At 31.3% G+C, this 18,423-nt stretch overlaps 3 protein-coding genes across 3 annotated transcripts; 1 reads left to right on the plus strand and 2 right to left on the minus strand.

Annotated features, from left to right (window-relative positions):
- Positions 1–524: 524 nt before the first annotated feature.
- LOC7481225 (uncharacterized) lies at positions 525–2,487 on the minus strand. The gene is made up of 3 exons (XM_002304648.4): positions 1,752–2,487; positions 1,227–1,515; positions 525–948 (listed from the first exon to the last, which is right to left on the minus strand). Exons 1-3 carry the CDS (start codon positions 2,321–2,323, stop codon positions 766–768), a joined length of 1,044 nt encoding a protein of 347 aa, XP_002304684.4. The 5' UTR covers positions 2,324–2,487; the 3' UTR covers positions 525–765.
- Positions 2,488–7,263: 4,776 nt separating this feature from the next.
- LOC7496574 (probable methyltransferase At1g27930) lies at positions 7,264–8,571 on the minus strand. Its single transcript, XM_002304649.4, has one exon. The coding sequence runs from the start codon at positions 8,239–8,241 to the stop codon at positions 7,384–7,386; it is 858 nt and encodes a 285-aa protein (XP_002304685.1). The 5' UTR covers positions 8,242–8,571; the 3' UTR covers positions 7,264–7,383.
- A 5,389-nt stretch (positions 8,572–13,960) lies between these two features.
- On the plus strand, positions 13,961–16,031 carry LOC7496575 (non-specific lipid transfer protein GPI-anchored 1). The gene is made up of 2 exons (XM_002303758.4): positions 13,961–14,384; positions 15,594–16,031. The coding sequence occupies exons 1-2, from the start codon at positions 14,036–14,038 to the stop codon at positions 15,818–15,820; spliced, it is 576 nt and encodes a 191-aa protein (XP_002303794.3). The 5' UTR covers positions 13,961–14,035; the 3' UTR covers positions 15,821–16,031.
- Positions 16,032–18,423: the final 2,392 nt, after the last annotated feature.

Consider the following 18,423-nt stretch of genomic DNA (forward strand, 5'->3'; position numbering starts at 1 on the left):
ACTATTAAAAAAATGAAAGAGAGTGAAAATATTATTCATCTAAACACAATGCACTGAGAATAATATTTAATCGATTAATGGTTGAGGATAGAATTATTTTTGAAATGAAATCATTTTGGCATTTTAAAATTAGGGACATGATGAATCATTTTGGCACTGGAGAATATGTTGGGATGGAACAATAAATTTACATCATTGAAATAAATTTTTAAGCTTCAAATGAGGGTTGATTTTGTATTTTTATATAAAAAGTGCTTATTTACTCTTTGAATAAAAAAAATTACTCTTTGAAAAGCATAGCAAAAAGACCAGTTGTCCTTGAAGATAAATATTTTAACCCTTCAGCCAGAGGGTATTTTTTGTCATTGTGTAGCTGGTCTTTTGTAATTATTGAGTTGGGTTTGTGTCATTTTAGTATTTTAATAAATAAAAAGTATTTTAAAAAATAATTGACATGTGCTGTTGTACATGAGTTAGCATGTTAATCGCTCCACTGTCTTTAAGTGTCTACACGTGTGATTGATTCGAGTCAGGTAGCCCAACTCTGCTAGATTTCTGATTAGTCAAATCTGTAGTAGAAACTTACCGATCTGTAGCTACTATTGTCTTTATTCTCCCCTGACTGTTTTATTTGGTTCAACAATTCATTTATCCTCCTACATCTACTCGAAAGAGGCTGTAGAAGAAAGTAGCATGGACTATTACACCCAAAACTCAAATCATAAAGCTCATGGATCGAGCAGTCCTTTGTCTCCCTGCTGTGGGTCAGTTACTGCCTTTTGGAATAGGAATGAGAGAGTCAATCTTTTCATCAGTCAGTGGCTTTCCAATACAGCCATCTAGGTGGCCTGCTCGAATGAACTCATTTATTGGCTCAGACTCTGGCGTATAGGTGAGGCCAACAATGTTACTCTGCACGCCAGATAAGCTTCGCAGCTGTGTTGTTGCCTATCAGGAAATTATGATTGAAGAAGTAGATGTGAATAAGAGTTAGAATGTAATAATAGCAAGCAGGTCGATGTATACATCTTTGAATGTAACCTAAAGAAGCATGAAGAGCAACAGCATCTTCTTCATTAAGCTCTCTAATCTGAATGAATGCAGATAAGTTTCTACATTTGCTGCTCTTTTCATAAGCTTTATCGTATTGTTGTGGTTTCTTCTTTAAGAGATTGCCTTAAGCTACGAAAATATATTCTCCTAAGTTGAAGGTCAAAAAACTCTACCTCATACCCACTCGTTACATGAGCAGGCATATCCATATCCATAAAAATGAGGTCAAAAGAAGCCCCTTGACTATGAAGATGAATAGCTTTTTGTCCACTTTTGGCCACTTTAACTTCCATCCCAATATTATATTCCTTTCCAAAATCGATTATCTGTGTCTTGTTGAATAGGCGATCACAAGTGTCATATTCCACAAGAAGCACAGAGAACTTGTCGCTAGCGGGTGAACTTGAACCCTGCGGAATGCTCTTGACTTCTTCATGCCCCGGTTTGTTCCCTTTTCGGCTTCTGTGAACATGAAAATGGATATCAATTCTTAGAATTAATTTTACACGATCTTGAAACTTTAAAATAAGCCATATCTGAAGAGAGCCCACGATATGATCCAAGACTAAAACTATAGTAGCAATATTGGGATTTAATGCAGGTTTCTTGGATCAAAAGAGAACAGAGTCAAATAAGATGCAAGTTCTACCTTCTACAGTCCAAACTAAGCAAAAGCATGATAAGATTACAACACCTACCCCTCTGTGTCTTCTTCACTTCCATTTCCCAAACCAAGCACATCTTGCTCCCTTCCAGGAGCAGCAGATTGATCAAATCCAGTTCCACTATGTTCCTCTTTCATGGTTTCATCAATAACAACGGCCCTTTCTTTCAGCCATCGATTCACATCAGCAATCTTTTTGCGTGCTTCAAGAAGGTTTCTTTCTTGACCAATGTCCCTCATATTGATCATTAACTCATTGAATAGAATTGTGGATGCTTCTCGGTTTTTCTTCAGTTCTTCGATTCCTTCTACGAACACATTGGCAGATGCAATCATCTTTCGATCATTTTCAGAAATGTAACCATTCAGTTCTGCAACGGTCTTCTCGAGCTTATGATAAACTCGAGCGTTTTCCTCGGCCATTGACATATGGGTTGAAGTTTGTTGGTAGGTTGTGCTGGCTGCTTCCCTCATTACCCGGATCACTTCACTGCGTGCCTCGGGAGATTCATCGATCCTTCGACCGATCTTTTCAAGACAAAGACTCAGTTGTTCAAGTAGGTCAGTGATTTCAAGATCAATTAGAGTGTGATCTATGTCATCCATATTGATGTATATATGCTTCTTGATTTTCTTTTTTTTGAGAGCGACGAATGAAGAGCGGTTATTTCTGTTAAGGAGAAATGGTTCTTTCACATGCGGGTATTATTGGTTTGCTAACTTGCTGTTATATAAGAGAGGAAGTACATGTATGAAACTTGGATTGCTGGCTGAAGAGTCTCTTTCCAGGCCCGTGGCTGTGGGCTGCGGTTACAGGAAAATAAAAACACTGAATAATTTCCCTATTTCAAGTCCAAAAATTCAAAGTATAGATAGTCATGCTTTTAGAACTTGCTCTGGCTGTGTGCTCGGAGCCTGATTTGGGTTTAGTTTTACTTTGAACTATTTTTTAAAGGTTTTTTTTTAAAAAAAATAACATAGCTATAATTAATTTTGATCTGAAATATGCTCTTTAAAATTCCATCACACATCTAGAGAGAAGGAAAAAAAACGCATGAAAATACAAAACCAGACAAGGAGCACAGACAATTTCTATTTATGGCTCGAAGCATGCTTCCAGGGCATGATTTCAAAGGCTGAATTTTTTTTACTTAGTCTTGGATTTACAGAGGTTCACACACTGATATAGTATTGGAGTCTTGTATCTACTTGTTTATGCATGCTCCTCATGGGGATCAATCCTTATCCCATCATGATGAGAAACAGCATCTTCGTTAAGCTCTCTAATCTATGTCAGCTTAGCTCAGAAATGTAATCATTTAGTTCTGCAACGGTATTGTGAAGGTTATGACACACTTGAGTGGTTTCGTCAGCCATTGACATATGGGTTGATCTTTCTCGGGAGGTTTTGCTGGCTGCTTCCGTCATTAATTACTTCACTGCGCGCGTGCCCCGGGAGATTCATGGATACTTCGACTGATATTTTCGAGACAGACTCAGTTGTTCAGGTAGGCCATTGATTTTAAAATCAATTTGAGAGTGATCTGTGTCATTCATTGATGTATGTTTCTTGATTTTCTTGCTTTTGAGAGGAGGGGAGGTGAATTCGTTAGTTTGCAGAGAGCGACAAATGAAGGGCGGTTATTTCTGTCGAGGAGAAATGGTTCATTCACATGCGGATATAAATTGATGGAGCACAAAAAATGTAAAAAGAAAATAAAATGGCTCTTTGGGCCTGGGTCTAAATGGTAAAAAAAAAAACTGGCCGTTCGGGCCAGGCAATGGCCACAGGCCCACAACATCCCCCTTCCCCATTTTTTTTTTCTTCTCTCTCTCACCCTCCTCTATCTCTACCTTCTTTCTCTCCCTGCTCCTTTTTCCCTCTCCCAAACATATCCCCCCCCCCCTCTCTACAGAGGAGAAATGATTATTTTGTACCAGCAGTTGTTCACCAATGGTTTTCTGCCCACAATGCCATATTAATTACCACAACTAATTACGACCAACCTTTTTATCAATGGTATCACTCTCGCGTTCAATCAAAAAATTTGTTTTGATTTTTTATGTTATTTTTTATATTTATTTTTTTAATTTTAAAAAACAAATTATTAAATTAATTTTTCTTTTCAATTTCACTCTCCAATCAAATATAAAATTTATTTTGATCCTCCTCTAAAAATTACAGCTTGACCCTCTTGGTTATTGGTATTTCAACTTCAGTTCTTATTATTTTAATTTTTAATTTTTATTCTTGATTCTTTTATAAAAATTTTATTTATTTTTAATTTTATTCTTCCATCTCAATTTGCTATATATTATTTTTTTTAATTTGGTTCTTATTTTATTTTTATTTTTTTTCTTGGTCCTTTTATAAAAGTTTTATGAGTTTATAATTTTATCCTTAAAATCAAATTGATGGTGTTATATTTTTCAATTTGGTCCTCATTGTTTTGATTTTTAATTTTTTTTTCTTGGCTATTTTGTAAGAATTATTATTCTTTTCAATTTCACCCTTCAATAAAAAATTTATTTTTATTTGATGTCACTTTTTATCCTTATTCTTTTGATTTTTTAGGTCATTTTGCTAAATTGATTTTTATTTTCAATTTCACCTTTCGATCAAATATAAAATTTATTTTGATCTTCATTTCTTTAATTGTTATTTTTTGAATCCTTTTGTATAATTAATTTTTTTTTAATTTCATCGTTCATTACTTGATTAATTGAGAATTTAACTTCATGTTTTTTTCAAATAAGTTACTCCATGTTTAATAATCCAGATCACGAATTTAAAAAGTTAGCACAAGTTTTATTTTAGAAAAAAAGTCTTTATTCTCTTTAATTTTTTTATTGGGTTATTTTAATTTCATAATCTGGGCCACAAGTTTGGCGGAATATCCCGGGTTGACTTGACCTTGATTACCTGGATTATAGGTTTATCATGCTATATCTAGTTTATCAAAACTGGTTTTTTATACTCCTTTCTTACCTCATTTCATGCTTCCATATTTAATGACTTGTGAATTGAGATATATTATTTGTCTCATTTGAAAAGGTCCTAACCACTTTTTTTTAAAAATTTGATTCATTTTTATTTTTTTTTGCATTGAATAATAAGAAATATTACAGCATTGATTATAAATATTGCTTTAAGAGCACTCAAAGATGGTTTGTGGGCTTGTGCTTCTTCAGGCTGACATAATGTTTTTAATCGGTACTTACTGAGAAGGGAATTCTAATCTCCAGTTACAGAATGGTCGTTGAGCCTTAAGAGAGTAGTGGTCTGCCACTAACTGTTTTTAATCAATGAATAATAACTTAAATAAGTTCTGCCCAGAAATCCTAGCTATTATTTAAAGCTAATGGTGTGATGGTTTGATCTTTGGCAGAACACGCCATTAGGATCCATCATATCAATTAGTTGATATTATTTAAAGAAAAAATAATTAACATTATTATCTTTTTATCTACTTGTATAAGAAAAAATAGTATTTATTATGTAGAAAATGATATGATATGATGATGAATGAATGCTTTTACACACACAGGTGTGGGTGTTATATATATATGTGTGTGTGTGTGTGTGTGTGTGTGTGTGTGTGTGTATGTATATACACACATATACACAAACTCCTCCCACAACGCAATATATACATTCCCCACATCCATGTTTGGCAGAGGCATAGCCCTCGTTAACTTAATTTGGACAAGATAGTATAATATCGTTTCGTGTTACGTCGTGGGGTTCAGTCAAAGTTTTTTAAAATTTTAAAAAATAATTAGATAGTATTAATATTTTAATATTTTAAATTACTAAATAGCCCCTAATATTATCTGAATATTACAAAAAAAAAATCATATTGCAGAGATGAAAACGCCATCGCAAACCTGACCTGGATTTTTTTATTCCAGTGTTAATTTTATAATTTTATTGTATACAAAACATGAAAAAAACCGAAAAAACCCTCTTCAAGGATATTAATGTTAGTTTATTGTGCAAATAAAATAAAAAATAGCCCCAAAAAAAAGGATTTTTTTCTTGCTTGCAAGTACAATAATGTAGTTTTACTGTGTAGAAAAAAAAAATCTACTAAATTATATCCAATCAATTTAAAAATGACCTTTAGATTCCTCGAAAAAGATGGCTTAACCCAGCTAGCAAGGCAATTGTTATGTGTAAAGAAGAGTAAAACGTAAATACATTGTGTTATTCCATGGTATTTTACCTCATAGTTTATAGTGAAATTCTGACCTTTTTTAGATTTTTTTTATAATACTTAAATAGAAAAAATAAAAATACAGACAATCAAATATATATAAAATAAAAATAATAAAAAGTTAAATGAATATTTGTGTATATGTTCATGCCACGTAGATGTCAATTTAATGGTCACGTTACATTATAAGATGTCTCTAATCATAAATCTTGAAATTTCACACTTGAATATAAAAAATAAAAATACAAATGCTCGTACAGTTAAAAAAACAAATATACAAACTAAATTATTAAACTTGCCACGGCTCATCAAATACAGGTTAATCAAAGTCAATTAAAATAATGTTTTTTTTGTATTTTAAAAAACAAATAATATTATTTTAAAAAAATAAAAATAAAATTCAAATAAGATTTTGACAAGGTTAATTTTTAACTGATTTTTTTTAATTCATCTCAGGTAAGTCCTTGATAGACTAAGTTCAAAAACATTGTGATAAAAACACTCCAACTTATAAAAAAATTAAAAATGGTAACGCATACCTTCACACATGTTAGGATGTCGTGGGACGTTAATATGTCATGTAGATGTCAATTTAATTGTCACGTTAATATATAGCAGGGTTAAATATTTATATACTTAAAAAATTAAAAATATTTTTTTATTTTCAACTTTAATTTATTAAGATAATAATAAATCATAAATATAATTTAAAAAGTATTTTAAAAAGTATTTTCGCGAAAACAAACTCTTCATCGAGGGTGTATTTATCACTGCGCAGAGTCTGCAGCACAGATTGCACAGGTGTCTTCAAAAAGATGGTTAATGTTGCCTAAATATTGCAGGCAAATAATAATTAACCTTCCATTTTGCACGTTGCCATCTTAGCAATCACACCCAAAAACACACCAATAACTATTAAGACACTGTTTATTTTTATTTATTTTACAGTGCAAAAATAATTTTAAAAAAGATTATTCTTTTAATTTAAATCAATATTTTTTTATGTTTAGATTATTTAATATACTAATATTAAAAATAAATATTAAAAAATAAATAAATATTATTTTAATATATTAACAAACTAAGCAATTATTATATGCCATTCAAATTAATCATTACCACAGGCTTTACTCCACTTAAAACTAGAAAAAGGCAGAAATGAGAGAACCATCTTGGTCAAAAAACTCGGCTTCCACTTAAATTTTCAAATTTCTCACCCTTCAATCCCATCAAAGGATAGATGCATTTATCATCATCCATCTGTCACAGTCCCATCAACCCACCCCCCTCCCTTTCCCTCAGAAGATATTTTTTCTTATGGAACACAGATTTCAAACAAAAATTAAATAAAAATTTATTCTGTCACGTCTCAGTGCCTCGTATATCTTATCAGAAGTACATCATTTAAAAATTCCATAAATTACAAGTACGAAAAAAAAAAAGCGTATTTTAGCAAAACCAGCCACCACTACTCTGGCTCACATTAGCAGCTGGTATCTCAAAATGCCATAGCCTCCCAACAGCCTTAACCAAATTCTTCCTGCACAAAAACTCCTCCGCAAACATTTTCTCCACTTTCCGATCCACATCATGCAAAAACACATGCGTCACTCCTGATCCTTTCCTCCCCCTGGCCATCACCACCGCTGAAAATATCGCCGCCATCCTCCCTGGTGCTTCCGGGAAGTACCCTCTTGGCGCATCAATCATTATCAAATCCCATTCCTTATCATAAACTTCGTCGGGCAATCCAGTCAATGCTAGCTTGCACTTGTAATTGCCGCGCAAGTACGCTTTACTTGGCGAACACAACGGTTCAGACCGGTACGTTTTCAGGAGGCTGTTGGCTTCTTGTAGTTGCGTCCGGTACTGAACCGTATGCGCATTTAACGTTGGGGCTTTTTTGACGATTGTCTGAACCCATTTGGGATCTTCTTCGAGAAATAAAGTGGTGCCGTGTGGATTTAATGATGTCCACATGAGAGAATCAAAACCGAGACCAAATACAAGGAAGTTACAAGGTGAACGCGTTTTGAGGACATCGAAAGTGACTGAGATTTCGGCCAAAGATTGTTGTGGGACGATCTTTGACGTTGCATAGTGAAGGATAGATTGGAGTTGAGTTGGCGTAGCGTCGTCATCCGCGGCGGCGCGGGCTTTGGCCGAAGCCAAGGAGCAGAGGCCGAAGGAAGAGATGTTATCAACCGACCGGATTAAGTTTGAAAAGAGAAACGCACCGATGATCAGACCGGATAAAGCCACTGCGAGTAGACAGGATTTTTCCGGAGTAAATTGGGGTCTCTTCATTTCTTTTTCTCTCTTGATAGAATTTCTGATTGGTTTCTTGGGAAAAGGGAAAGAAAGGAGGAGAGAATCTTGCTTGGTCTTGGGCTTGGGTTTAGGAGCTGTGTCTGGCAAGATTGTTGTTTGTTAAATAGAGAGAGATAGGAAATGAGGGGAAGAGTGGAAGAGAGCATAAATAGCTAATGAGTGAAGGTTTTGTTTTTGGACATAAATACCCGTATAGGACTTAGGAGTTGTGCACACGTTGTCTGTAAATTGTATCATCTCTTTGGATGTTTTGTGGTGTTGCTTCTAGTAAATTACTGATTGGTATTTTTTTTTTCCAATTTTTGCTGAATTATTATTGGATTCAATAAGATTTTCCATGTACACCTATTGACTTGGTAAGCATGCAATTTTCCCTTTTCTAAAGAAACTTAAAATAACTTTTTTTATAGCAACTTCATAAATATATATATATATATATTAAAAATTGAAAGATATTACCTATTGATTTTATAAATACACGTTCATCAAACTTATATGTTGTTATTTGTAGTCATTTATGAGTATAGAGCTTATAAGACACTATAAGTGTCTATTGAAATACAACCAATCATCTATTTATTATGGGTATCTATTTAGGAGTATTAAATACAATTACAAATTGTGACTTTAAATGTCTAATCTAGGAGTATTAAATTTTATAATAAAGGATTGGTGTCTATCGAAACCCATCGTTTTTTAAAATTATTGTTTATTATTTATGGAAGTAATGACTTATCACATTCTATGTTCTATCACGTGGATATATGCACCTGAATAAATGCGTCGATTAATCAATTATTAAATATTTCTTATTAAATCCACTGTATTTTCACTGAATATATATTGTCCTTATAATTATTCTTTCCACTGTATTTTCTTTCTCAAGTGTTCCTTTCATAGACCAACTCTAGGGGTATTATTATTATTTTTTTACTCCGGGGGTATTATTATTCATTTAACAACGTCCCATGTATAATTTACGGAAGTTTTTCTATTTAAATATTAATTAATTCTTATTAAAAAACCAAATCACCGTGATGAATCATTGAATCTAATAAGAATAAAAAAGGGAGTGAAAAAACTAAAAGTCCTGTGAATGCATGATTTTCTTTTTTTATTTAAAGAGTAAAATTGTTATTTTAATGCATTTAAAAAAATAAAAAGACATCAATATTCTTGTGTGCTAGTTTTAAAAACTTTGAATTGGAGGGTCATCTTATTTTACTTAAAAAATTGAAAAAAATCTTATATATAATTTGAGAGTCAATTCTTTAATAACTAATGAGCTTTATAAAAAAATCAAAATGTTTTCATCACCAAAATATTTGATTTTTTATAAATTAGGTAAAATGATAATTATAATGCAGCAGTGAATAGAAAAATGTATTTACTACCACAATTATTTTCATCATCAAAAATTCTTTTTTTTTTCCACGATCTTCCCCATGTTAGTATAGAAAAATGTACCCTTGCAATGTGCTCATTTTAATTGTTGTTTTTTTATTCATTCTTGTGTTATGATATATCCATCTTAACATACTCATTTCTTAAATTAAAAATTGATTCTAATAACAAAAAAAATATTTAACATAACGTACACTTGGCTTGTCAAGATCAAATATATTTATTTATATTTATTTTTTAATTTTTTCAGCTTGATTTTTAGTTATTATTAATATATATTTTTGTATGTATTAGAACAAATTATTCTTGATTTATTTTATAAAATTAATGAATTAGCTTTTTTATTTATGATTATGATTTTTTATATCAAAAAACAAGTTAGAAAGCTTGCATATTTATTTATATAAAAAAACAATTATTCAACCTACGGTAAAATACAAGTTCCATAGTTAATAAAAAAATCTAAATCATGTAGAAAAAATGTTATAAACCAAAACATTGTGCTTCGTCTGCCATTTCCTCACAGACTCACCATGTTAATTTTTTTTATCTTGGTCAATATATTTTTGTTTTGGATGATTTGACTCTTTTATGGCTAAATTGATGCCTAATTAATTTTGATTTTTGAAGCAATAACAAGATCAAAATGAGAAAATAGGTGGTTATTTCAAACTTTATACAAAAACATTCACTTTGGTCCTCTTACTTTACAAATGATCAACCTTTGATCCTTCTAGATATCCAAAATTAATTTTTGGTCCAAATCTTCATTCTCTTTATTTTTCATTCTTTGATTTAAGAGAGAGAGTGTGTTCGGATACTTGTAGAAGAGAGAAAAAATTCTGGTTGACACTGATTTTAGCCATGAAAAAAAATAGATTTTAGTATTAACATGTTTCATTTAATGAAAGATTTATGGAGCATTTATAATTCACAAGTCTTGTATTTTTAAAATAAAAGAGGCTAAAATATAATTTTATCACTACGATATTTTGAATTGTATTCTACTTTAAATAATTTATACTGAATCAGTATAAAATACCAAAAGACTTGCTAAAGTTCCTGGAATTGGTACAATTTTTATGAATAATTTACGAACTGCTTCCCGAACTTTTTTTCTCATAATTCTTCCAAAGATAAATCATATTCACCAGATCTCGTTTTCTCGTTTTCTTGTCTCATAATTTTAAAAAAAAAATTGTTTCAGTTTTCTACTTCCTTTTTATTCAGAAGTTATGAGCATCTATAACTTGGGCCTTGGAAGATAATGATTTAAAAAAAATCAGTTTGTACATCAATCATCAACAGGGAGGGAGGGAGGGAGGGAGGGAGAGGGAGATGGGTTCATTTGGGCCTTGTAAGACAATGAAGAAACGTAACTTGGGCATTAGCATACTGGGCCAAGACGGGCCTTCGTTAACATTAGAATCTTATCGTTTTTAGAAATAACGATATTTCTAAAGCGTGTCATAAATCCTTCAAAAGTCCTTCAATTTAGCGAGCCTCTTTCGATGCCACGAGTTGCATTCTGTGTCAAAATTTCGTCATCTCTTTGAAGGACAAAGCCCAAATAGCTGAGGTGGTGGCGTCATTAATCTTCCGCCAACCTCTTTCACAAGAGTTAAATCAGTCCCTTGCTCCTGACTTTTAAAATCCCTGTTTAAGAGGAGAGTGAACGTATTTTATCTTCATTTCAATGCGCCGGCAAAGCCAATTAATTTCTTAAATTGAGCCGATTGTGGCTAACTGAATTAGATAACATGAAATCGAAATCTTTATGACAAGCTTCCGTCTAAAGACTAGAGCGATTGCAACTATGCAAATCCAAGAAAATTAGGTGACTTGAAATCCTTACTCTTCTTATGAAAATTACGTTTAAGAAAAATGATAAATTTCTCTTTGGTTGAGTTTTATACCATTCGTTTTTATGAAAATATTTATTTATTTGATGCAATTTTAGAAATTAGAAAATAAGATAGAGAACACATTTACAGGTATATCAATTAAGCTTTTAATTTGGTCTTCAAACTTTTTATATACACGACTGGGTTTTTTAAAACTGAAAAAAAAATTTGATATTATTTACGATTCAAACTATAAAAATAATTGAATTTTTTGTTGATAGGTTCCATTTCACAAGAGAAGTTTAACCTACATGTTTTTTTTCCTTCTTGTTGTCCAATGAGGTAGATATGGCAGCGGCAATAATTTTGATTTTGGGCTGATTTTAGTTTTTTTAGCTATTTTTTGGGATTTGTTTGTGGTAATGGATAGGTTTATTGAGGTGTACATGGTGTTTTAGGTTAGAAATAGGTTGAACAATGAGTTTATAGATGAAGAAAAGTGAACCCCCAATAATATACAGAAAGCAGATGACATATAGTCTGCTATCTTTTTTTAAACAAAAAAATGAGGCAATCGTTCATCCTTTTAAATATTAAAAAAATCAAACACGTCCAGATGTGCGAGCTAAGCTAGAAGGCGCGCACGTTTGGGTTGTTTTGTTTTAATGCACAAGATCGTGACTAGGCTTTTTTTTTTGTTATTTTACATTTAGTTTAAATTATTTTTTGAAAAAAACATGTCATTGAAACCCAATTAAGTCCTTTATTCATGTAATAAGTTTAATAGGCTAATCTATAAGTTTTTTTTTTTTTTATTTAGCTTCAACTAAAAAAAAAGCAATTTAACACTATGTTGTCAATACCAATGATCTACTTTTTCAAATTCTACTCAAACCTAAAAGGTTGCAATTTAACTATTTGTTGTCAATAATCTACCTTTCTTATCTTAACTCCATGTGCCTATCATTATATTTTTTTTCTTTTAAAAAATATATTGTTTCATACAAAAAAATATCATGCACTTTATTGTCATATAATTAAATGAAAAATAATATTTGGGACAAAAAAGTTATTGGATTTGATGACGAGCAAAACTTATGTCGCGAGTATACTTGGTCGACTCGAGTTCACTTTGTTTTTTAATCTAATGTTGGTTTTTTTTACTGATTTTGCCCTTCAACTTTGAGTTAATTTGGAATCGAGATCTCTAATTTATTTTTTTCAAGATTATCCCTGCGAGTTTCACGTGTTAACCCGAATTAATCCATATGGGTTAAATTTTTTCCATCCTAGTATTAGTTCAAAATATCATTCAACTCATGGTTAAAATCTATTTTTTAGAAGACTCATCACCAATACATTAATATTGTTTTATGCTTTAAATTCCTTTTGCTTTAGCCCATGGGTTTAACTCAAATATAAAAGAATCCAATTTCACTATTTATTGTGAATAATTTACATTTTCCATCTCAGATCTACGTGCCTATCACTATTTTCTTACTTTTAAAAAAATATATCGTTTCATACTAAAAATAATATCATGCGCCTTATTGCTACACAATTAAATGGAAAATAATTGTTGGGATAAAAAAATTATTAAATTTGATGACGTGCATGACTTGTGACACGAGTTTACGTTGTTGACTCGAGTTCACTTTGTCTTTTTAATCAAATGCTGTTTTTTTACTAATTTCACCTTCAACATTGAGTTATTTGAGATTGAGATTTTTAATTTATTTTTTCTCAATGTTATTTTCGCGAGTTTCTCAAATCAGTCTAAGTTAACCCAAACAGATCAAGGCAATGTTTGGGATCGCAGTTGAAACCGTGTTTCTCAAAAAAAATAATTTTATTATTTTTTTTGTTTAAAATTATTTTTTTATATTTTCAGGTCGTTGATATGATTATGTCAAAAATAATTTTATTTTAATATATTTATAAGTGAAAAGTACTTTGAACCATAACCTATACTACATTTTCAAACACCCATCAAATTTTTTTATCATAATATTATATTAAAATATCATTAAATTCATAATTAAAATATATTTATTTTTAAAAAACACGATGTCATATTTTTTTTTTCGCGCTTTAAATTTTATTTCTGCTCTGACTCGTGGGGGTAGTAGCGGCAATGGAATAGTTGCAACTGTGCCACGATAGTAGTTTCATGACACTTGTCGGTGTCTACAGCTCAGCCTCACTAAAGGCAAAGGTAGTCTCCGCCTGCAAAACTGACAACAACCCCGAGCCCCGATCCAGGAACTTAATTGCCCCTCAACTACCATAATGGGCAAGTCCCATCTGCATCGTCAATTTCAAACCAATTGTGGACCCACTCGAACTTCAGCGGCCCAGATCCAACAAATCATGTCGCCACATTAATAATACAAGTACCATTGATAAATGTCACCATGCCCCCCCTCTCTTGGTCTTATTGTTATATACCAAAGCCTTGGAAGGCTTAGCTTTTTATCACTCCATAGCCCAAAAGAATTTACGTTTTTACCAAGCTATCAAAGATGAGAAGCCAGTCCCTTTTTTTCTTGGGTGTTTTGTTGCTCTTTGCTCCCAGTGCTTCTCTTTTTAGGGCTGTTAACGGGGATGGTGTGACGGAGGAGTGTAGCAGTGACTTCCAAAAACTAATGGGTTGCCTGAGCTATGCTTCCGGGAAAGCGAACACGCCCACAAAAGACTGTTGCCTTTCAGTGCAGAATATTAAAGAAAGTGACCCTAAATGCTTGTGTTTCATCATGCAACAAACAAGCAATGGTAGTGCACCGATCAAGAACTTGGGTATCCAGGAGGCTAAGTTGCTCCAGCTCCCCACTGCTTGCCAGTTGCAGAATGCTAGTCTTAGTTTCTGCCCTAGTGAGTACCTCTCTCTCTCCCAGCCATTGATTTCATGCTCTTTATTATTGTTGTTGTTTTTTAAGTTTTGTTTTTTAGAGGTAATTTAGCTTTAGTTCCCATAATTACTGTATAATTTTGTGCGAAGATACTATCATATATGTTAATCATTTATCGTGCTGCTGTATTTGTGGCTGGATAAACGTTCTACTTTCGGCCAAGATGCATGCAAAAACAGATTAACACCCCATAAATTACAAACAGATTAACCAACCTCATGAAAGTTAGCTCTAGAAAACAAAACAAAAAAAAAATATCGCAAGAAAAGAAAACCCAATATGATGCAACTTGGCTCCAGCTGTCTTTGTTTGATCCACTAAGCGATTAGCATAGACACACACGTGTGCAAAAACAGATTAGAAATGCCTTTCACTGCTAATTTGGTCACGATCCACACTTGACCAGGGCTCGTTTGGGAACAAAAGCGGTTTAAACTTTGTTTCCTAAAAAATTACAGGAGAAAATAATATTTGTTTTTGTTTAAAATTATTTTTTTATATATTTTATTGTTTTGATGTGAATAATTTTTTTTTAAAAAAATATTATTTTAATATATTTTAAAGAAAAATAATTGTTATTTAAACACTCCCCGTGCAATTTAATGTTTCATTTCGTGATCCACAGGTGGTCGTTCAAGATGCTATTAATTTCTTGGTCCAATGGGCATCACATGCAAGGAGGGAGTTGTACATCAATGGATTGATTGTTTGTTTTTATATTTTAAAAGTATTTTTTTAAAAAAAGTATTTTTTTTGTTTTATTTTTTTTATTAATGTGATTTTAATATATTAATATTAATAATAATTTTTTAAAAATAAAAAATATTATTTTAATATATTTCTAAATAAAAATCATTTTAAAAAGTAATATCTATTATACAGAGTATTATATCCTATGTTTAATTCTTGGTGGTCCACCAAAAGTTATGATGATGGGTCAGTCCATCAGCTAAGCTCTATACCTCAACTATAAATAGATAAAATTTTGAATCGCATTAGAGGATCCTTATTTATTTCTATGCAAAATTGTACAAAAATGACTTGAAAATTTCAATATATCTGATATAAAATAAGAGGCCGTTGATCCTTGCCTATTGTGGAGTAGCACTAGTAGCTAGTGCACAGGTCTCTAGGGAGTTGCTAACTTCATATCGTCCCTGTCAATGAACAGAGCTTCTAGGCATATCTCCTAGCTCTCCAGACGCTGCCATCTTCACAAATGCTTCAACAACAGCAACTCCTGCTGCATCAACATCAACAGGAACATCACAATCAGAGAAAGCAGGTGACTCCAGTGGATTCCAGCATAGACCTCACCTTGCAGGTTTTTTCATGATTGTTGCTGCCATCTTCGTATTTGCTTCCCCTGCCGGGTCGGCCTCCATGTTCCAGTTTTAGGGGTGAACAGCAACAGCACCTAATGAAAGCAGTGAAAACGAAGCTTGGGTTCCTTTTGTACTTGTTCTTTTGAATTTTCAGGATTTAATCCAACTCTCTTTGCAAGTTGTGTAATCTTGTCTCCTGCACTTAAGCTAACATTCGCCTATCAGGCTATTATCTCCGAGCTCGAATGTTCTAATATCAGGATGCTGACTATATTGCTTCGCTATCTAAATGTGTGGATGAGCTGGCGTCCCTCGCATGTTTGACCTCGATTATGGCTTTGTTAAGCCGCAGAGCTGGCTTATGGGTACGCGTTGCGTGGTATTCAATTGAACAGAAATCCAATTCATCAAGATAAGGACTTGGAAAATCAAGCATGTTCACCGGAAAAAAATGATAAAATCAAGTACAAACAGTCTCTTTGCTGGAATTTAGAACCTTGCTTCCTCGTTAAAACACTTTTTCGTTCAAAAGATGGCAACAGAATGGGAATTGTGAATAGAACGAAACGAGCTCTTACGAGGAACAGGGACAACGAACTCATCTGGTCAGGTCAAAATCGAATGCCCACCAACACTTTTTCAATTCAAACTGTTGGATTTCGCATATATACAATACGGAAACCGTAAAGTAGTTTATCTTATTGGATAGATTTATGGTTGGTTTATACAAGCATCTTCTTAAATAGATTTATAATTGTTTAAGATTTATATAAAAATTATAGGAAGAGTAAATGTTTGTTTTTGCTTGAATAATTATTTTAAAATTAAGTTGTCATAAATAATAGGTTATCCAAGTTTCCAACTCTAATAGTCCAAGTTTCCAACTCTATACGAATTACTAATAAAAAAAATTTTAAACTCTATTAAGAGATGAAATGATATATAATTGAATGCTAGTTTTTTTTTTTTTTTTTGTGTATTTTATGTATTTCTTTACTATATTCTACTTATAAAAAATAAAAGATAACTTTTTATTTATAGAAAGATCTGGAAACCATAAAATATCAATTTGCTCCTTAAATAATATTATATATATTATTTAAGGTTAACTTCAAAACTTTATTCAATCAAGTTCTTATTTAATTGTTTATGTGTCTAGAATTGTAATTCTCTATATTAATTACATTAAAGTTTTTAATTTCTAAAATTTATTTACAACAGTTTATCATCACACTTGATTTATCGTCTCATTTTAATTTTTTACCAACGGATTTTATGTATGTAGCCCATTACATTGCCTAATAAATTGACTCAAATATGAATCATGGTCTTAAATTAAATAAGATTAAATTAATTAAACAAATTAATTAATTATTAATTAATTAATTAATTAATTTATATTTGAATATCAAATACAATGTCTAGCAATATGTCATGATCTCCTAAATACTAGAAAAATCATAAGTTATTTGATTTAATATTTCAATGATCAGTTCCTCAGTGTAGTTATTATATTTTCATCAACAATATTCCGATTTAAATACTATAGTATGAAGTGTGTCTACTCTGTCAAATCATGTTTGTTCTCGATATAATAATCATTGATTCCTTTTGTAAGATTTATTTTTTTTTTTCAAATCTTATTTTACATTACTCAAGGATTTACAATCAATATTATTTTAGAACATATAAAATATTTTTTTCTAGCTCATCTAGAGTGATAAATCCTCTCTTAATTACTTAAATACCTTCATATAGTTCATGTCATACTCAATACCTGCTAATTTATTACCCTTGCTTACGATAACGTGTAGCATGATCAAAATATAACACTCTTTATATAAGATAATTTAGTGATATTAAATCTAATAATCATTTACATAACCATCATACAAGCCTTTTCATAAATACATGTGATCTCTGCATATGGAATATTCATGCAGGTCACTTCAGTGTACATATCATCCAATAAACACCTACATATTAATTCTAGATATTCCTCATACCTCAACTTATGATAAAAAAAATACTTCATATTATATATATATAAGTTTCAACAACTCTAATTAATTAATATTCACTCTTAATATAACATTAACTAGAAACATTTAAAAACAATACTTTGATGAAATAAAAATATAATTATAACAATTTTATAATTATCATTGCAAAATATTTTTGTTTTAAGAATTCTATTCTTATTTAATATTTATTAATAGAATATTATATATTTTTTAATAAATATTAAAGATAAATAATTTTTTATTAATAAATTAAATATATCTTTACTATTTATATTAAAAAAAAATTATACCTTCATCCGATATTTTTTTTAATAAAAACATATAAAAATATGCCGTAAAAATATTAGTTCATCAATACTTGGTAACACATCGGATCGTAAATCTCCATGTTACACTTCTCACTAAACAAGTTCAATGGTGGACGAGCAGAGTTGACCTAGAAATAGATAGCTAGCTAGAGAACCAGCGACATCATGAAGAATCAGAGGACCTAAGGGATCTTTTGCTTCTATAAAACATGCAGCAAACACAAGATAGCTTGTTTCATCAAGTTTATTTGTACCGTTAAATTTGGTAGGCAATCCATGTCAATTCTTTCAAAATCTTTGCTTTCCAGAAAAACATCCCACTTGTTGACATTTAAAAATTAAAA

The sequence above is a fragment of the Populus trichocarpa genome, chromosome 3 (assembly GCF_000002775.5).
Source record: "Populus trichocarpa isolate Nisqually-1 chromosome 3, P.trichocarpa_v4.1, whole genome shotgun sequence".
Classification (NCBI taxonomy): domain Eukaryota; kingdom Viridiplantae; phylum Streptophyta; class Magnoliopsida; order Malpighiales; family Salicaceae; genus Populus; species Populus trichocarpa.